At 57.6% G+C, this 17,776-nt stretch overlaps 9 protein-coding genes across 9 annotated transcripts; 6 read left to right on the top strand and 3 right to left on the bottom strand.

The window, feature by feature from the left end:
- Window positions 1-117: 117 nt before the first annotated feature.
- Window positions 118-1,087, top strand: PHYSODRAFT_320785 (hypothetical protein; the record flags this gene model as incomplete). Its single annotated transcript, XM_009515894.1, has 3 exons — window positions 118-458; window positions 530-691; window positions 757-1,087. The coding sequence occupies 3 exons, from the start codon at window positions 118-120 to the stop codon at window positions 1,085-1,087; spliced, it is 834 nt and encodes a 277-aa protein (XP_009514189.1).
- Window positions 1,088-1,270: 183 nt separating this feature from the next.
- PHYSODRAFT_284024 (hypothetical protein) lies at window positions 1,271-2,411 on the top strand. Its single transcript, XM_009515893.1, has 6 exons — window positions 1,271-1,397; window positions 1,487-1,577; window positions 1,659-1,701; window positions 1,787-1,906; window positions 1,997-2,145; window positions 2,276-2,411. The coding sequence occupies exons 1-6, from the start codon at window positions 1,278-1,280 to the stop codon at window positions 2,383-2,385; spliced, it is 633 nt and encodes a 210-aa protein (XP_009514188.1). The 5' UTR covers window positions 1,271-1,277; the 3' UTR covers window positions 2,386-2,411.
- A 173-nt stretch (window positions 2,412-2,584) lies between these two features.
- On the top strand, window positions 2,585-7,294 carry PHYSODRAFT_475516 (hypothetical protein; the record flags this gene model as incomplete). The annotated part of the gene is made up of 3 exons (XM_009515892.1): window positions 2,585-3,082; window positions 3,191-5,433; window positions 5,488-7,294. The coding sequence occupies 3 exons, from the start codon at window positions 2,585-2,587 to the stop codon at window positions 7,292-7,294; spliced, it is 4,548 nt and encodes a 1,515-aa protein (XP_009514187.1).
- Window positions 7,295-7,411: 117 nt separating this feature from the next.
- PHYSODRAFT_473468 (hypothetical protein) lies at window positions 7,412-8,092 on the bottom strand (the record flags this gene model as incomplete). Its single annotated transcript, XM_009515891.1, has 1 exon — window positions 7,412-8,092. The coding sequence occupies one exon, from the start codon at window positions 8,090-8,092 to the stop codon at window positions 7,412-7,414; it is 681 nt and encodes a 226-aa protein (XP_009514186.1).
- Window positions 8,093-8,547: 455 nt separating this feature from the next.
- Window positions 8,548-10,346, bottom strand: PHYSODRAFT_257507 (hypothetical protein; the record flags this gene model as incomplete). Its single annotated transcript, XM_009515890.1, has 10 exons — window positions 8,548-8,693; window positions 8,764-8,825; window positions 8,897-8,989; window positions 9,068-9,137; window positions 9,212-9,278; window positions 9,352-9,495; window positions 9,570-9,885; window positions 9,949-10,054; window positions 10,133-10,293; window positions 10,324-10,346. 10 exons carry the CDS (start codon window positions 10,344-10,346, stop codon window positions 8,548-8,550), a joined length of 1,188 nt encoding a protein of 395 aa, XP_009514185.1.
- Window positions 10,347-11,077: 731 nt separating this feature from the next.
- PHYSODRAFT_475541 (hypothetical protein) lies at window positions 11,078-12,283 on the top strand (the record flags this gene model as incomplete). Its single annotated transcript, XM_009515889.1, has 2 exons — window positions 11,078-12,079; window positions 12,170-12,283. The coding sequence occupies 2 exons, from the start codon at window positions 11,078-11,080 to the stop codon at window positions 12,281-12,283; spliced, it is 1,116 nt and encodes a 371-aa protein (XP_009514184.1).
- Window positions 12,284-12,666: 383 nt separating this feature from the next.
- Window positions 12,667-15,598, top strand: PHYSODRAFT_386046 (hypothetical protein; the record flags this gene model as incomplete). The annotated part of the gene is made up of 7 exons (XM_009515888.1): window positions 12,667-12,832; window positions 12,922-13,070; window positions 13,107-13,384; window positions 13,882-14,382; window positions 14,448-14,830; window positions 14,928-15,052; window positions 15,266-15,598. Coding segments are annotated over 7 exons (1,935 nt in total), but the record flags the coding sequence as incomplete, so codon positions are not given.
- A 608-nt stretch (window positions 15,599-16,206) lies between these two features.
- On the top strand, window positions 16,207-16,641 carry PHYSODRAFT_476751 (hypothetical protein; the record flags this gene model as incomplete). Its single annotated transcript, XM_009515887.1, has 1 exon — window positions 16,207-16,641. One exon carries the CDS (start codon window positions 16,207-16,209, stop codon window positions 16,639-16,641), a length of 435 nt encoding a protein of 144 aa, XP_009514182.1.
- A 302-nt stretch (window positions 16,642-16,943) lies between these two features.
- PHYSODRAFT_445171 (hypothetical protein) lies at window positions 16,944-17,479 on the bottom strand (the record flags this gene model as incomplete). Its single annotated transcript, XM_009515886.1, has 2 exons — window positions 16,944-17,086; window positions 17,155-17,479. Coding segments are annotated over 2 exons (468 nt in total), but the record flags the coding sequence as incomplete, so codon positions are not given.
- Window positions 17,480-17,776: the final 297 nt, after the last annotated feature.

The raw sequence follows: 17,776 nt of genomic DNA, 5'->3' as shown, positions 1-17,776 counted from the left end.
CACGGGGCTGTTGCAGTGCTGTGTGTAGTTTTAAGTATGCTCTTGAGCGGAGTTTCGATCCCCTCACTTTTCCTTCTGGATCTCAACGAACAAGTCGAACTCAGTATCAAGCGAGAGATGGTGGCCCCTTCCAAGCACGCACTCGTAGTCGGAGCTTCCTCCGGCATTGGCCTCGGGGTGGCCAAGGAACTGGCGCCTATTGTTGCCAAGCTCACCCTTTGCTCGCGCTCGTACCCGGAGGAGCTACTGAAGACCATCAAGGCGGACAACCCGAACGTGGAGGTTGTTCACGAGAAGCTGGACGTGTCGTTGATGCACGAAGTGCGCAAGTTCACGACCAAGCACGCAGACACGAAGTTCGACTGGATCGTCATGAGCCCCGGTATCATGACACTCAACGGTCGAACGGAGACGGCTGAGGGTCTCGATGTGAAGATGGCGACGCACTACTACGGCAGGTAAACGAGCGATGCATTGCTATGTGCGGTGGAGTGTTGTAGCTCATCTATTGTGCCGGTTGATGGAGCAGATTCATGCTGGTTCACGACTTGCTGCAAGGTTTGAACCGCCCCGGCGTGCGTGTTCTGAACATTCTCGCTGCTGGCCACGGAGGCGAAGTGGATGTGAACGACCTCGACCTCAAGCACACGTTCTCCGGCAAACGCTGCGCAGACGTCACCACTCAATACTCGTACGTTGTAGTGTCGGCTGTACCAGTCTACCTTATAACTGAAGCTAACCTCTTTGAGTCCCCAGAGACCTGATGGCTCAAGCCTTCTCCGAGCACGCTCCGAATGCCTCCTTCATGCACGCCTCGCCGGGATTCGTGAACACTGGACTGGGTAAGCAGCTCCCTTGGTACCTGCGCGTGCCTTTCACTGGACTAGCGTCAGTGCTCGCTCGCTCCCCCGAAACGTGCGGCAAGTTCATGGTCTCCGCTCTGCTCGACGACAACTACGCCACCGGCTGGAAGCTGCTCGACCAAAACGCGAAGGAGGTGGCCAAGACCAAATTCCACACTGAAGAGCTCAAGGACACGGTCTGGAGCCACACGATCAAGACCATCGACGACATCATGAAGCAGTAGCTGTACATACTACACTCGTCTACAGTAGAGCAGACACAGCAATAAAAGTCACAATGCATTTCTTGATGGTCAAGTTGATGTTTCTTTTTACCGTAAATGTCCGAGCCGAAATATTCGTGCGAGAGAGAGGAAAATCCAAGTTTCACTTTTCGGAACGACTCTAACACATCACATTCCACCCTACCACGACATGTCGGACGAGGAGGTCAAGAGCAGCGAGCCCACGGCGGGCGTGGCGATGGTCTCGGGCAGCATCAGCCTCCCGTCCGCCGAGGAGAACACGCTGGACGAGCCCGTGTCCACCACCATCGTACGTAGGCGTCCTGCACCTGCAATAATCTCTGGCTCTGACTAAATCTCCGACTCTGATGTGACGCGTGGCTCTTCGCTTGGCGGCAGCTCCGCGACCTGCGGCTCGTGGGCGGCAAGCTGCGCGTGGTGCTCATGCCCAGCAACACGTCGGAGGAGACGCTCAAGGCGCTGCGGGACTGTACGTCGTCTGGATTGAGATGTGTGGGAGTGTGAAGCTTTGGGCTGACTCGACTGGGTGCTTCTGTGTGTGGGCTTATAGGGGACCTGTGGGGCCCACTGCTGCTGTGTCTGACGCTGTCGATGTGGGTTTTAAGCTGCTGAAGTTTGGGTATGAGAAGGAAGTTGGGCTCTGATGAGGGATTTTGTTCTGCTTTGGTGTTTTGGCAGTATGTTGAGTGTGACGGCACCCGCGGCGCAGTCGGCGATGGTGTTTACCGGTGTCTTTGTAGTGATTTGGGTGGGCGCTGCGATCGTCACTATCAACGCACAGCTCCTGGGCAGCACCATGTACGTTGCGGATGGATGACTGAGATGCTTCTTTGGTGGAATTGGTGGTGATTGATTCTTGTCTTCTGGGTTGGCTTTGGATCGGCGCAGATCGTTCTTCCAGAGCGTGTGCGTGCTCGGGTACTGCGTGTTCCCGCTGAACATTGCGACGTTGGTGTGCATGCTTGCCAAAGTGATGGTCTCGCACATCTTGCTGCGGTTGTTCGTCGTGGCGGTGGGCTTCCTCTGGTCTACGCGAGGTGAGTCATGCTCGCCGAGAGAACAACCAAAAAAAATCTGCACCCATGGATCACGTACTGATGTCCTGTTGTGTTTTTGTCTGCAACTTCCGTCTCGTTGTCTCCTGCTACGTATCTTCACCGTCTCCAGCCTCGGTCGTGTTCATGTCCAAGCTGGTGCCGCCCAAGCGCAAGGCGCTCACTGTCTACCCAGTGCTGCTCTTCTACCTGTTCATCAGCTGGATGGTGCTCATCCAATAAGCCCAAGCGTACCATAAGCTGCGTGCTTGTTCCACAGCAACGTCGTCAGTAAAAGGATACACTTTGTTAAGTTTTGTTTACTTTTAGCAAGTTTCGTCCACTTTCGTGTCATTTCATTCGTCACTCTAGCCGAATTATTTAGGTTTCTCCAACATTTCCCGCCAAAAACTGCCGTAGCCATTCCGCATTATTCAAACTCATGGAGCTGCAGCGGGAGCTGGCGCGCGCGCTGCGGCCGCTGGCGCTGGGCGGCGTGCCCGAGAGCGCCATCACCGCGCTGTTCGACACGGGCGGCACGGCGGCCGTGCGCGAGGAGTGGGCGGACGGCGCGTCGCGGCGCCAGCTGCGCGCCGTGGAGCGCGTGTTCGCCAAGTGTCTGCGGCGCCCGGAGGAGGCGGCGGCGCCGCTCTGGAGCTTCTTGGTGTCCCAGGAGGCCATCGACGCCGTGCTGGACGCGCAGCAGGACGCGGAGAATCGCGACGCCGTGTACCGCTCGCTGCTGACGCTGCTGCAGGCCGTTGTGAACGTGCGCGACGTGTACGCGAGCTTGAGCGACGGCGAGAGGCGGCGCGCGCTGCTCAAGGCGCTGGTGGCCGCCAAGAGCTACTTGGCGTGGCTGCAGCTGCCCAGCAGCTCGGCCTACGGGCTGTTCATGCCGTATGTGTACAGGCAGGTGCTGGACACGCTCAAGAAGTGGGTGGTGCTCATGGCGGCCAAGGAGCAGGGCGGCGGCTCAAATGCTGCCACGCAGAAGAAGAAGAACAAGGCGACGACTCGGCGTGGCAGGAAGAGAGGCGGCAAGAAGCAGCAGAGCAGTGACGAGGAGAGTGAAGAGGAGGAGGAGGACGCCCACGCCACGTATCAGATGCTCACGACGTACGGACTGGAGCTACTGGACATGCTCGTGACGTTCCTGGATAATTTCTCTCTATCGGCAAGTAAGGAGTCCATTGTGCCGACTATTGAGACGGCGATTGCGTTGCAGACGGCGCTGCCGCCGGAGAACGAGGGCACGGCGTCCGCGATGACGGCCAAGACGCTGCAGGTGCTGGAGAAGCTGGTGAGCGGGTCGCACGGAGAGCCGCTGCAGATTGGGCGCGTGATTCTGCATTGCTACATCCCAGGTGTGACGTTCCAGGATACGGTGGCGAAGGAGAACAGGTCTTCGCTGCGCTTCCACAAGCTCTCTATTGATGTTATTGGCAGGATTCAGAACATCGCAGCGAAAGCCTGCGAGGAGGACGACGCTGAAGGGACTGCGCGGCAGGACAACTCGCTGATGCTGCTGGGGTTGATGCAGAACATTTGTCTGCAGGCACCAGGTCTTGCGGACGAACGGCAGCGTGTGCTCTCATACGTGTTTTCGACCTCCATGGCTGCACGGCGAGATAGTGAGCTTGAAGAGAGCGAGAGACCGAGTGAGTTCCGAGATGAAGAGTGTGTCCGGTTCGCACGATTCCTCGCGAGCTACTCCCGCAATGCCAAGCTCAAGTATCGGCAGTTCGCTGTGGAGCTTATCAGCCGATTTGTGGTGGAAACCAGGTTCTGGAAGGTGAAGGAGGATCAACTGCCTGAAAACTTAGTTGCGTACTCGGGCGTTGGCCCGCTGCTGGAGGTGCTGATTGACCGAGCTCGTGACAAGATGTCCCAAGTTCGTACTAAGGCGATTGCTGGCATCTCAGCTATGTTGACTCTTGGATTATCTAACCTGGCGACCAGCGAGGACGGAGACGACGAAGAAATGAACGAAGCTAGGGGATCGGAAGCGATTACGAGCTCCCTGCAAACTCTTCTATACGAACCATCAACCGACGACGAGGGGAACAGTACGCTCGAGGAAACCGCGCTTATGCAGCGCCTGATTGATCTGTTCCGTGAGCGACTTGTGGATGAGAAGACATTTGTGCGGAGAGCTGCAGTGCAGGCACTGGAGGCTCTGTTGACAGCACACTCAGGCGAGTCCGTTCATGCTTCCTCGAGGAAAGACTTGTTTGACATTCACGCCCGCTGCACCGACTCCTCTGTGGTTGTGCGTGTGCAATCTATCAAGTCGCTGTCGGCGATCCTTCTCAAATTCCCGATGGATGAGGAAGCTCAGAAGCTGTGGAATCTTGGCGTGCTCCCGCTGTGCGTTGATCCTGAAAACAGCGTGCAGACTTGTGCACTGGAGGCGGCAGGACGGGTTGTGTTTGATCGGATACTGGCATGGTACGATGCTCGTCGCAACAAAGCCCTGCGTGAAGCCCTCAACTCAGCGTGGATGCAAGTCTCGCACCTTGACGGTGTCATGGCACGGTGTTTGCAGAAAGCGCTGCGTACGCTTGTTAAGAGCGACAAAATCGACGTGGAGAAAATTATTCAGGCTTGCATATTCGCGATCAAGGAAAGTGTGAGTCCGTACAGCTCCGGCGAAGAATTTCAAGACGAGACCGAAGATGAAGCGACCAGGAGAACGTTGACGCGCTACTGGGGTTTCAGTTGGATTGTACTGGAGGAGCTAGCGCACTCGGGCAATTTGATTGAAGCTGTCAAGGGCAAACAACAGAATCTGAGTATTGTCGTCGACTGCTGGAACAAGTTGCAAGACCAGGCACTGCCGGTTGAGTTCAACGATGGATCTAAGCGCATTCTACGAGTGATTGCCGCTATCTCTACCGTGATTGATGCGCAGGATGCCAAGTCGATTGCGGACGGCATTTTGGCATCGTTGCATTCGTTTGCCATTCCGCTGAACGTCATCGCTGATGGTATCCGCGCTCTGAACAGCATTTGCAAGGCCAAGGCTCCGTCTCCCGAAAAGAGTCGCGACATTAGCTTTGCATGGGGAAAGAAATTGCTCGAGCTCTGCGAAACCAACCTGCGTAAATGCTTCGAGAATAGCCCTGACAGCGTGGAGGAGGAGACTGCGCTCTTGCAGAAACAGCTTATCTCGATTGGGGAAGTGGCGCTGCTCGAGTTCGATAAGGATGCGGACAAGAGTGGAGAAGCAGCTCTCTTGCCGGTCAGCCCCAGTTTGAAGTCGCTCGTGCAGCTCTTTTTGCCGCCAAAGTTTGTACCGAACAGCATCGCCATCAGCCAGTCCATGTTACAAGCTGCTGGAAGTGATGAAGACGAAGTGTCAACTTCCGTTCTGTCCGATCCCGTTCCGCTTCCGACTCCTGTTCGAGTGTGCGCCTTCGTCACCCTCGGCAAGCTGTGCTTGCGGGACAGCGACCTAGCGAAGCAGTGTATGACCATGTTCATTCGCGAGCTGCGGACCTGCGAGGAGCAGGACATCCGTTCGAACATCCTGCTGATTCTCGGTGACCTGTGTATTCGGTACACGTCTCTCGTGGATGCTTACGTTCCTACCATCGCCTTGTCGCTGCTGGACGAGAGCCGACTGCTGCGCCGCAGCACGTTGCTGCTGTTCTCGCAGCTAATTCTTCAGGACTACATCAAGTGGCGTGAATCATTGTTGCGCTTCTTCCTTCGTGCAGCGGTGGATGAAGATGAAGAATTGTCCAACCTAGCGCGTCATGTACTCTGCGGGCCGCTGCTGCAAAAATCGCCGCACATTTTCACGAACAAGTTCATCGAGATGATCTTCGTGTTCAACGGGTACAACGGCAACAAGCTCAAGTTTTCGGAGCCCTTTGAAGAGGAAGGCACGCGCGAGCTTGCGCTCCTGGGCAATGCGCTCTACCCTCGACGTTCGAAGCTGTACAACTTCCTGCTGGAGCACATGTCGGACGAGCAAAAGCTGCAGATTTCCATGAAGCTCTGCACTGAAGTGCTCGAGGAGGTGATGGACGGCACTCTTCCTTTGTGCGATAATCCGTCGCAGATCAATGACCAGTGCACTGAAGCAGTCCTGAAGGATACGTTTGCTATCCTGTGCTCGCCAGACATCAAGCTCACAACAGCGAAGGAAGACGAAGATGAAACTGAGGGCGACGACGCCGCAGCTGGTGGCAACGCCAACGTCGCGTCACAGATTGCAGCGGCCAAGGGTAAACTGCTCTCGAAGATGTCCAAGAAAAACTTCCTTGAGAACATTGTGCCCGTGCTGATCGGCCTCAAGCACACGTTGGAGTCGAAGCACAGCCCACTGACTCGCTACCTGCTTCATTACATCCGCGAGCTGTTCAAGATGTACCGCCAGGAGGTGAAGGACATCTTCATGAACACGGACCCGCAAATGGCCATGGAAGTCGAGTACGATCTGCGCCAGCTCGACCTGCAGCAGCAACAGCAAAAGCAGCAGCAGTCGCGCCGCATGACGTACGCGCCGGAAGAGGCTCAAGCCGCGCCGCCGACTTCACCACCAGTTACCGCCGCTCGTGCCCCTCATACGCCGCAGGAGGAGCTGTTGGAGGCGAGCCATACCTCTGTGCGTCTACGCAGCGACGAGAAGCGCGCGCCTGAGGCATCTCGCAAGGAGACGCGTCAGGAAGCGGTCGAGAGCTCGACGCTGATCTTCTCCCCAAGTCAGGGTCAGGCCAACGAGAACTGGCACGTGACGGCCAAGTCTCCTTCCGTGGACAAGCCTCGGGGTCGTCGCAGGAAGAGCTTCACGCAGGAAGACCTGGAAGGCCGCATGAAGAAGGACCTCGCCGCCGCGTTCGACTCGGCCGGCGACTCGGACGAGGACGTGCCACCGACCGTGAACATTTCCCGACGCAGGGCGAAGGCCAAGAAGACGAAAGCTAAAGCCACGAAGTCCAAGACGAAGAAGAGCTCCAAGGCTGATAGTGAGGATGAAGACAACGACGGAGAAGGAGAGCAGCGCCATGAGGGGGAAGAAGAGGATGACGAGAAGGACGATGAGGTCGCACCGCTCCCACTCAAGAAGAAGGCGAAGAAGACCAAGAACCCCAAGCAAGCTGAGTCTGCTGTAAGCACTCGCCCCAAGCGCAAACGCAATTAACTAACCAGAAATTGCGTATAGCAAATGAAGAAAACATTGTCCAGTAAGTATCTGCCCCATCATTCATTTAAGAGAGATAGAGAGAGGTGCATATCTGGTGTGGTGTAGTTGCCCACTTTATCTAATGAGTCCGTTGTTCACGGGGGCCGTGCAGGGGCCCGCGGACGTGCCGAACACGTGCTCCTTCCACTTGGCGACGCCGCTGTCGTCCGTCTTCATCTCGTCGCCCAGCACCGTCAGCACCTTCTTCTTCTCCACCTGCGCGGGGGAGAAGGGCTCGCCCGTGAGGCCCTCGAACGTGATGCGCTCGCCCACCTTGGCGCCCTCGGGGGGCGTCACGAACGCCACCTTCTCCTTGCCGTCCTCGAGCGGCACGGCGGCGCACATGACCATGCCGTGGCTGCGGAAGCCCACGAGGTTGCGCGGCTTGAGGTTGCACAGCACGAGCACGCGCGCGTCCTGCATCTGCTCGAGCGAGTAGTGGTGCACGAGGCCGCTGGCGATCTGGCGGGGCGCGTCCTCGCCCACGTCGATCTCCTCGCAGTAGAGCTTGTCGGCCGTCTCGTGCTTCCAGACCTTGACGATCTTGCCCACGCGGATGTCGAGCTTGGTGATCTCGGGCTGGTTGGGGTCGGCGGCGGGGGCCTTGGCGGGCTTGGGGGCCTTGGGCTTCTTGGCCTTGGGCTTCTGCTGCTGCTTCTGGGCCTCGGCGCCCACGGGGGCGTTGGCCTCGATGCCCAGGTCGCTCTCCACGGCGCTGATGAGGCTCTGGATCTGCTCGGCGGCGCTGCTGCTCATGGCGGTAACGTCTGCTGTGTCTGCGGTAGTGCGGAGTTGGGTAAATGAGCTCTTGGGCTGATGGACGTGGGCAATGTACCGGTTTTGTGGTACAGGAGTGCCGTGTACTACGTGTAGTAGCCATGTTGGCGAAGGGCGTGTCGGCGAGAGCGAAGACGAGAAGGACTGGAGCTTGCTGCCCGAGCGTGACAATTACTCAGGCGTTGCTTGGTTTTGGTTTATTCGCGATTAACGTCGAAGTGATGCCCACGCTAACGGGATGAATGTACTAAAGCGGAGTTGATAGTCAGTCTGCGTCGAAATGCACAGCGGGATGGTACATGCATTCCGCCTTGAATCAAGGCTTGCCATCAAGTGTTCCCGTCAACGGAGCATCTGTTCTCTCGCTTCAACGTGAGCTAATCATCATCATGTTGAAGTGTGTCTGCCCGCACCACGCAGCTTTGCATCTGTCGCTACATTCCGCACCGCAGCTCGTTAAACGTAGCAAATAACGATATTCGCTTGACGGGAGGCAGCGCTACAAAGCGGGCAGTGAGCTCCTCCGCGGCCGCGAACTCCCCCCTCCGCACGTGGATGTTCGCTACGGACTCGATGAGGTCTGAGCCAACAAGGTGCAGAACTGTGAGCATGATGACAGCTACCTCATAACCAACTTCAAAAGCGCGTACATGGATCTGTTGACGCTGCCGCTAGCATTTCTCTCAGTAATTTGAGGCGCAGGTCTGTCAGACTAAGACGCAGTGTACGTCTAAGTCAGCAGGGAGGACAAAGCAAGATCAAGTGCTGCATGTATACACATACTGCCCCAGGCTGTTGGAGCTTCGAATCGTGAATTTAATTTCATCTGAGCTCGCGAGGGTCGGGTCCTCAATGTACTCTTGCTCGCGCAGAATTCTGCTCACGGAAGATAACTAAATAGGTTAGCGCTTGTCTTATCAGGCAAGGCAGTACATCCCAGTTGCGTTTACAAACCTGTCCACATAAGCAAGATCCTTCAGGCGGTCTTCTGGGAGTGAGAGCTCGATAAATTTTGACAGCAGATCTACCGAGAAGAAGAACAATGTGGTTAGCGGAACTATCTTTCGTTCAATCCCACAACATAGTTCTATATCGTACCTGCAGCCTCTTGGCGTTGTTTGCGCTGCAGCGCGCGCGAGAACAAATAATGGAGCGCTGATCTCCTCTTTTGAGGTGATGAATAAATATTAGAAGAGAAATTCGCGATGCCACCACAAGATCGCAACTTATGTACCTACCCGCAGCCGCTGCTTCTCCAAGGTTTCCTCCAGCAATTCCGGTGGTATTTGAGCAAGGTGTTTCTCCTTCATCATCTGACACGCCGCGTCGTAGTTCTCCAGACATCGCGCCGTGTCGTGCAAGCGATCCCAAAGACGAGCAAGCTGTGGCCCCCAACTCGGTCAGTAAAATATACATCCAACTACGGCACCAGCACAAACGCGTTCGGCACGCATACCTTCAGGTTCGCCATGTACGGGTCTAGCATCGTGGGTCGGTCCTTCTTGATCGCTCGGATTTGGTCCATGAGCTGCTTAAAAACTGTAGCTGAGACGCTCTCGCTCCGGCGACTCGGCTTTTGCACTGTCATCTCTGGCAGTGACACAATTCCTGCAGGCGTTGCAGCTCGGTCGACGTTCCCTGCGTACGAGGAGCTCCCCGGTCGCACCACGGCCGGCGCCGAGGCCTCCAGATGCGCCAAGTACTGCCGCAGCGCGGCCACATCCTTGTCGCGCGCCGCCTTGGCACGCTGCAGCCGCTCGTGCCGCTCCTTCCTGCGCAGAAGCGACTCGTCGATGAGCTCATGATTTCGAACAGCGAGAGATGGAGTCACTCACTTGTCCTGGATGGCTGGGAGCCTCTTCTTCTCGGCCTGGTAGCGGCTCTGCAGCGCGCGGATCTGGTCCAGCACCGCCGCGCGCTGGTTGTAGTGCGTGGCGTTCTCTGTGAATGCAAGCAGCAGCAGCAGCCGCCATCAGCACCGCCGCCTCGATTTGAACACCTCAACAGAGCTCCTCGCACCTGCATGGAGCGCGATCTTGGCCTCGTCGCGAGTGTCGAGCTGCATCAAGCGCACGAGGCTGCGCGTGCGGTCTCGCTGGGCCTCTCGGCGCGCAGCCTCCTGCTGCTTCTCGGCGGCATCCTGGACGTGCAGGCGCCGCAGCTCCGCAGCAATCACGGACCTGCACGTTGAAGTTGAGGCAGCCACGTACGAGTCGTACGTGGTGTCGCCCATCTCCACTTGGTCTGAAAGGGCGCGACGTATCAGGCCACTTATTGACAAAGATCTCGAGCTATAAATAACTCGCGCACAAGGATAGCTTGCTCGCATGTTCTCCTCTTAGCGTTCGCTGCGCCTTCGCCGAGCTTGGCCTCCACACTCACAGCTATGAAAGCTGCCCAGCTTCTGGCGGTCTCCCTTCCCCGCAGCGGCTGATAACGGGCGACTGGCTTCTTCGCGTGGCTTCGCACTTAATTGAAGTTCAAGGACTCTTCGAGTCGCCGTTTCTGGGCCCCAAGATCTCGCCATACAAACCGCGAGTCACTCTCGTACGTCACCCGTGCGTGTCTGCGCAGCCAATCAGCGCCAAGCGGGATCGTTTCCTTATCGTTCAAGTCCTTCAACCCAGGTCTTCTTCCCCGCAAATCATCCCAACTACCACCACCAAAACCGCCGAACCCTTCACCCCAACGTCGTTAAAGCCAGGCGGCCCCACGCCTTCGATAAAAAACCGGACGGCCGCCATCCTACGTCAGCAGCTCCGCTATTCTGCTATTTGCCTCCAAACCAGTCAACCAAAGCCAGAGCAAAGCCGAGGCGAGCGCGCCACACGAGCGAACGCCGCCATAACATACGGCCCAGCAGCCCAGCAGCCAGTCAGCCCGCGTACGTACGTAGGCACACACACACACGCGTTCAGTCCGAAGAGTCCCCAGTCCCAATTAGCAGCCGCAGCCCGCACGCACATGTCGATCGAGTACGGGATGCCCATCGTGCTGCCGCCCATCGGACCGCTGTTCGCCAGCAGCGGGTCCCCCACGGCGGCGCTGCTGGCCTACGAGAGCGAGGAGCAGCGCGAGCAGTACGAGGAGGACATGGCCAGGTACTTTGGCGTGCCGCTGCCCAGCTACATGCGCCGCCGCCACACACAGACCCAGACCCAGCAGGAGGAGCAGCAGGAGGAGGAGGAGCAGGACGATCATCAGCAGGAGGAGCCCGCCAACCTGCGCACGCCCACGAGCGTTAGCAGCTTCGCGCCGTCCTCGTCCCCCGTCAAGAAGGACGCGGCCACGACCAAGACGGCGCTGCCGCTGCTGCACCTCGACTCCCCCACGCAGACGGACGGCTCGGCCACGGAGCACTCGTCGCCGTCCCCCTCGGGCGAGGAGGAGAAGCTGCGCGTGAGCCGCGAGCGCAACCGCCTGCACGCGCAGCGCACGCGCATCCGCAAGCGCGAGCTGCTCGAGAGCCTGAAAGAGCGCATCGAGGCGCTGCAGGACGAGTTCGAGCTGCTCAAGCAGGCCTACGACTTCCACGCCACGGCCGTGTGTCTGCTGCGTCTGGGCAACGTCGTGGACGTCCCGTGCGTGCAGAAGCTCGAGCAGGTGGGCATCAACGCCACGGAGGACCGCGACGAGGAAGGACGGCTCTGCGACGCGGCCAAGACCGCCGCGCACGACAGCGACGCGGACGCCGACCACGAGGACGCGCACGAGCACGAGAAGGGCTGCGCCTGCTCCGGCAAGGACGCCGCCCCCAGCGACGCCTGCACGTGCATCGGCGCGCAGCTCAACGCCAACGGCAAGCGGCCGTACTCGTCCACCACTACCGCCGCGTCGACCAGCAGCGGCAGCAACATGCTCGTCTGCTCCAAGGAGGAGCGCGAGCGCGTGCGGCGCGAACGCAACCGCCTGCACGCGCGGAGAGCGCGTCTTCGCAAGAAAATGGTGCTCGAAAAAAGCCAGCAGGTACGGACTTTATGAGCGTCTTCTTGTTGAACGGGCCTGTGTGTGCGTGGTGCTGACGCTCTCCTTGTTGTCGTCTTGTGACTGATTCAGGCTGTCCACGACCTGCGCGAACGCAACGACCGTCTGCGCGGCCGCCTGAGCGTGCTCGTGTCGTCCATCTACGGCTCGGAAGCGTGCCTGGACGACCCGGACGCCACCTCATGATCTCCACCAGGCGTCCACAACGCCTTCCTTCTCTTCACTCGCCATGATGACGGTCGGATTTTCGACACTTGCTGGACCGAGGCGGGAGTCTCCCTGTGCCTCGTCCGGCGGTGGTCGCTCTATCTATCTTATGTACTACTCCCTCTATCTATGGGCCGGCACATTGACCGGCTGGCGCTGCTTCAATGTAAATACAGCAGCATAGCATTTCATTTACTCAAGCACGTGTTGCATTATTGCGTTCCTTTGGTGGTCGTACGTACATGTAGTTTTGGTGGTGGCGATCATGGGCGACGTCGACTAATCGAAGCGTCGCGGGGCTTGGATTCCGTTGCGAGCGGCTAGCAATCAACTGATAAGTCGCCGGGATGAAGCGTGGGGCGTTGAGGCTGTCGGTGTCGACGTCACCCGTGGCAAGACGGACTCAAGTTTCGCCCTTGCACTCCATTCCGCCGAGGTTTCGCGATGAGGAGAGCGCGAGCAGCAGTGATGACGACAACGACGCGGTTGATACCAACCTAGAAGAGGATCTACTCGTGGAGATCCGAAGTAGGCAGCAACGTTCTCCATGCATTATTCTCCTTTTCACAGTGTTCGCGACATTCTTGGTGCTATTGGTGTTCTTGTTCTTGTTGCAGCGCTGGTGAAGAAGGAAAAGTACCTGGAGCAGCTAGAAAATGAGCTGCGAGAGTATGGAGAAGGCAGTGAGAGCGAGATCTATTCGCTGCGCGAAGCCTTGGATCAAGATGAGGACGAAATGCCTCTGCGGCGAGCCACACCCGAAAGCGTCCGAAGAAAAGTTTCTCGATCCGAAATAAAGGAGCGACATGGGGATAGCTCAACCACTACGGAGAGGAGGTCGCTGCCAACCCGAGCATGCGTGAACAACGCGATTATTGCGAAGGAGCACTTCCGCGCTTGCTTCGTGGAGGTGAACCCCGTTCAGCTCCGAGGAATTCGGACGCTGATTCTCTCGAGTCAAGACCTACAAATCCACCACTTGCGGGCACTGAGCAAGAATCTCTTCCTATTCAGCAGCCTGAAATCTGTAGATTTGTCCGACAACCAGCTCGACGATTCCGGTAGCAAAGAGATCCGTACGTGAAGGCTCGTGCTGCGAAGTATCCGATTGACACCGAATCTAACATACTCAACGCTAGGGGATCTAATGTGCTGTCCGGGACTGCAAGCCCTCGATTTATCACGAAACTTGCTCGGTCGGCTCACAGCGCGAACTATCTGCGAGCGTCTTCGCCATCAAGCTAAACTGCAGTCACTTGACCTACACGGGAATCTTTTCTTCTTAGACGGAGGTGATGTGGCCAGCGAGGTTGCTCGGTTATTTGCGAAAGGTGAGAGCCTTAAAACATTGGACAATCGTAGAGTTTTACTAACTTCCTTTCTTGTGGTGGTGAAGCTGTCGCTGTGAACGAGTTCCTCTTGCACTTCCGAATCAGCGCAGTTGACAAAGCCGAGAAGGTTGCTTCTCTCTCGGAGCAATGGGCAGATTACGCGCCTCGACGGATGCCCACTAAGCCTAAAAGCAAGGACGTGAAAGCCAGATCGACTGAAGTCACGACTGCAGCGACGGAATTCAGCCGGCACTTGGCCGAGCAACTCCAGCAGGGAGGAAAGCACAGCAGCCTCCTATCCCTTGGTCTCTGCTACGCTGAAGTCTCGCGTCGAGTGGTGCTCAACACGGTCAAGATGGCTAACCGGCTGACAGCGTTGGATCTGTCGTTCGCGTTCATTGGAATCCCCGGAGCACAAGTGGTCGCTGCGGCGCTGAGAATTGAGAGCTTCGCTACGCTGACGCAGCTCAATATGCGGTGCAATCGCACCAAATCCATGGGCGCGCAGGCGATCTTGGCGGCCCTGCACAAGAACGAGCGGTTGACTTTCCTAGACTTGAGTCACAACGAAATCCGCAGCGAGGCCGTTGACGTGCTTGTGGAGCTTTTAGAGCACAACAATGTGCTTAGTCGACTTGATCTCTCGGAGAACGACCTCATTGGCGAACAGAGGGACGGAGAGCTACACTCGTTGTGTGATGCAATTGTTGGGCATGGGGCTTTGCTGAGCTTGGGGCAACTGAACAGGTACATTTTGTTGAAAAGTGTTTGATAGTGGTGCATATCCTGACAATTGCTGATGCTGCGCACAGCTTGGGTGCGAATGAAGACCAGCAACGTGTGCTACAAGACGGTTTGGATCGAAATCGTATCGCCGATGATCATAAGGTTCTCGAGTCGATCAATGCTGTGACTGCTTCAAGACCTACAGACGAATCTGCACCGCCGAGGAAACGACACGTGCTTAGTACGATGGTTGAGTTAAACGAAGCGGAAACTTTGACGACGGTGTGGCAACGCAAGATAACGAGAAGTGGCCGAGTGAGCTTGAAGTGGAGGATGGCAGTGAGACGGAAGCTACGAACGCTAAGCTCACCACCACTTGAGTGGAAACTCGTAGTGGACCGCAAGTGCGAGGCACGTGGATCTGTTGAAGACGAAGCAGCTACGGCGCAGTTTTTCCACGATGAAGAAGGTAAGGGAGGTAAAAGTCTACACGATGCCAGGCATCCGCGCTAACGTGTACTTGCATTGCAACTCAGGGTCCTCTTCCTACGAGCTTTATTCCGCAGTAGCGTATTGCGACAGGGACGACACGATATCTCTCAAGCTAGGTGTTGAGGACGAAGCAAGTGAATGCGCAGCCAAGCAGCAGTACAAGGTCTTCATCAAGGACATTGCATTTATCCCGCATCATGTGAGTAGTCTGCCGTACAGACTGGTTCCCTTAAAATATCTAACATCTATGTTGTCAAAGCCTCAAGACCGACGTCACGTCCTCGTAAGCCTCCCACGGGCTCTGTCGGGTACTGCAGTGCAGTGGCGAATGAAGAAGCAGCGGCTTATGGTGTCCCTACTTCAGGATCAAGAGATCGATACATCGTCTTTCTTGTGGGAGGGCGTAGTCCAGAGGGTCTACATCCACACCAGCGGGGTCTTCCGTCTGCTGTGTCGTGTTCAATACCCCGCAAGCTTCACGCGCAGCAACCAAGACACGCTGAAGTCACGCTACTGGTGGCAGCTCCAGCGCTCGAGCTGCTGGGACCCACACACGAACCACATCGTGCTCGAAGGGACCTACTTCGACTTGTATGGAGCGCTTCGTGACAACCGCGAAGTTGTTTTCTACCTGCCACCCATGGAGTGGATGGCCGGCGAGTATCTGCAGCTCTCCGTCACGACGCCAAGCGACGACGTGGTGCTGCGACTCGTCCAGTTCCAGCTCTTCCACGAGGTAACCTCATCTTTCACCTCGCGCCTTGACATCGACTCTCAATCACCCACGTCCTTGTCATTCCAGGTAGCGAGCTGGGAGCGCGCGTCGGCCATGCCATGCCTGAACTTGGTGGAGTGAAGCACTGAAGCCTGTTGTCTTGCACCAGTCGCCAGCGGACATGACCAACGGACGCGGCCGACCTGATCCCAAAACCGAAAGCGCCCGTTACGATCCTGCGTCTTCTTCCACATTTTGCCGTCTCCAAGACCCCGACAAACCCACTCCAGGCTTCGCTCGGCGCGAAGAAACCCCAGGAAGGCACCATAGCGTCGCTAGCCGAGGCCGACGGTGAAGGTGCGCCCGCCTCACCGTTGCCGCTGCCACACTCCGTCAGGGACGACGACGAGAAGAGCCCCCCAGTGAGCAGGCGCAACTCGCTCCGATCGCGATCACGCTCGCCACCCCCGCCGCATCTTCAGCTCGAAGAGACCGAGGAGAAGCCTCCAGTCGAAGAGACTGAGGAGAAGCCACCAGTCGAGCAGGAGATCTCCCAGCCAACCGTGGACGGCACCCGTCCACCCTACGCAGACATGCCCCCTCCACTCCAGACCATCCGCCAGAACAGCGCGCCCAAGATGGAGACCGTGTCGTGGGCGCTCACCGCCAACATGGAGCCGATCCTACCGACAAAGACGCCCCCGAAGCTAGGCACCCCCGGCACATTCCAGCAGAGCAAGCGCCGCATCACGTACTCGGCGGACGAGATCAGCCCGCACGCGCTGGACCGACTGGGAGTAAACGCCGACATCTTGAAGAAGGAGAAGGGCATGAAGAAGCTCGGCATCTGCGACGTCGACATCGTCCGGAGCGAGGAGCTGCGGCGCTACACGGGCGTCTCGCAGCTGGAGCCGACCTCCAAAGTCGAGTTCATGTTCGGCTTCAACGACGAGCAGCTGCACCGCGAACGAGCCATCAAGCGCCTGGGCACCAGCGAGCAGGAGATCATGGACGACTACAGCCGCAGAGTCTCCTGCTTAGGCACCTCCAACTCGTCGCCGTTGAAGCTGTAACATTTCATTCAGGAGGAAGTTCTCTCGTGCCTGCTTCACATTACCAAAAACCACTTCATTATCGACCCAAACGCTCGTACCTTGCTCTGGTCCCCTCTCACATGTACTGATAGCTGCTCTTGTCCTTCTCCAGTTGGTCCAACTTGTTGCCGAGCGAGATCCCGTCGCTCACGCCCCCCCCGCCGACGTTGTTGCCAGCTCCAGTGTTCAACGCACTCGACAGGTTCGCGACCGAGTTGCTGCCGGACAGCGAGAACGGAGGAGGGTACCCGCCGGTGGTGCCGCTGGGTCTCAGCTGAGCAGAGGAGAAGGAGCGGTACGTCGAGTTCGTCCCCAGGGTGGACGACACGGAGAAGCTGTGCTGCGAGCTCTGTGACCCCATCGACACCTGCTGCTGCTGCTTGTCCAGGAACGACTTCTTGACTCCGCGCATGGGCGCCTTGGTCTCCTGCTGCTTCTGCTGATACTGCTGTTGCTGTTGTTGCTTCTTCTTCCCCTTGGACGCCGCTGCACGCTGAGTGGCCAATGCTGCGGCGCTCGCTCGCTGGTGCTCGATGATCTGCGTCTGGTGGTCGTCGCCGACGATCGGCAAGTCCTGGTGCTGGCAGTGGCAGTTGCAGTCCGTGACGGGGCACACCGAGTGCGACTTGAACCAGTCGGCCAGGTGATGCGCGTGGCCGCCGTGCTTGCACGACTGACACCAGGTAAACCACTCGACGAACGGAATGCTGGACAGTTGGGCCAGGTTTTCGTATTCGTTCTTGCCCGTCTTGGGTTCCTTCAGCACGCCTCCGCTATCCGCTGCCACGCTGCTCACCAGGGTGTTCACGGCATCTGACGTCTGTCGGGAGCGACGATGGGCCAGTTCGAAGTACGGGTTCAGCGACCCGAACGGGAGCAAACACAACGCGCACTGCGGCAGCGGCTTACGGCACGTAGGACAGCACGTGAGCTTCGGCTTGGCGCGGTTCAGCCACGACGAGTGCGAGCCTCCAAGGCGGAGCAGACTGGCCAAAGACAGCGACGCGTTGCAAAAATTGCACCGCACGAACAACTGAGGCGGCACGGAGAGTGTTGACGGTGCTGAGAGCTCAGCTTGAAGGTCTTCAGCGTTGAAATCGCGCAGGAAGCTGGT

Source organism: Phytophthora sojae (genome assembly GCF_000149755.1).
Source record: "Phytophthora sojae unplaced genomic scaffold PHYSOscaffold_1, whole genome shotgun sequence".
Taxonomy (NCBI): Eukaryota; Oomycota; class Peronosporomycetes; order Peronosporales; family Peronosporaceae; genus Phytophthora; species Phytophthora sojae.
This window is presented reverse-complemented; position numbering and strand designations above follow the sequence as displayed.

Coding starts and splice junctions, on each gene's coding strand:
- PHYSODRAFT_284024 (XM_009515893.1), top strand. CDS start 1,278: ATGTCGGACGAGGAGGTCAAGAGCAGCGAGCCCACGGCGGGCGTGGCG. Junction 1,578..1,658: donor GCTCAAGGCGCTGCGGGACT/GTACGTCGTCTG, acceptor GTGGGCTTATAG/GGGACCTGTGGGGCCCACTG. Junction 1,702..1,786: donor CTGTGTCTGACGCTGTCGAT/GTGGGTTTTAAG, acceptor GTGTTTTGGCAG/TATGTTGAGTGTGACGGCAC.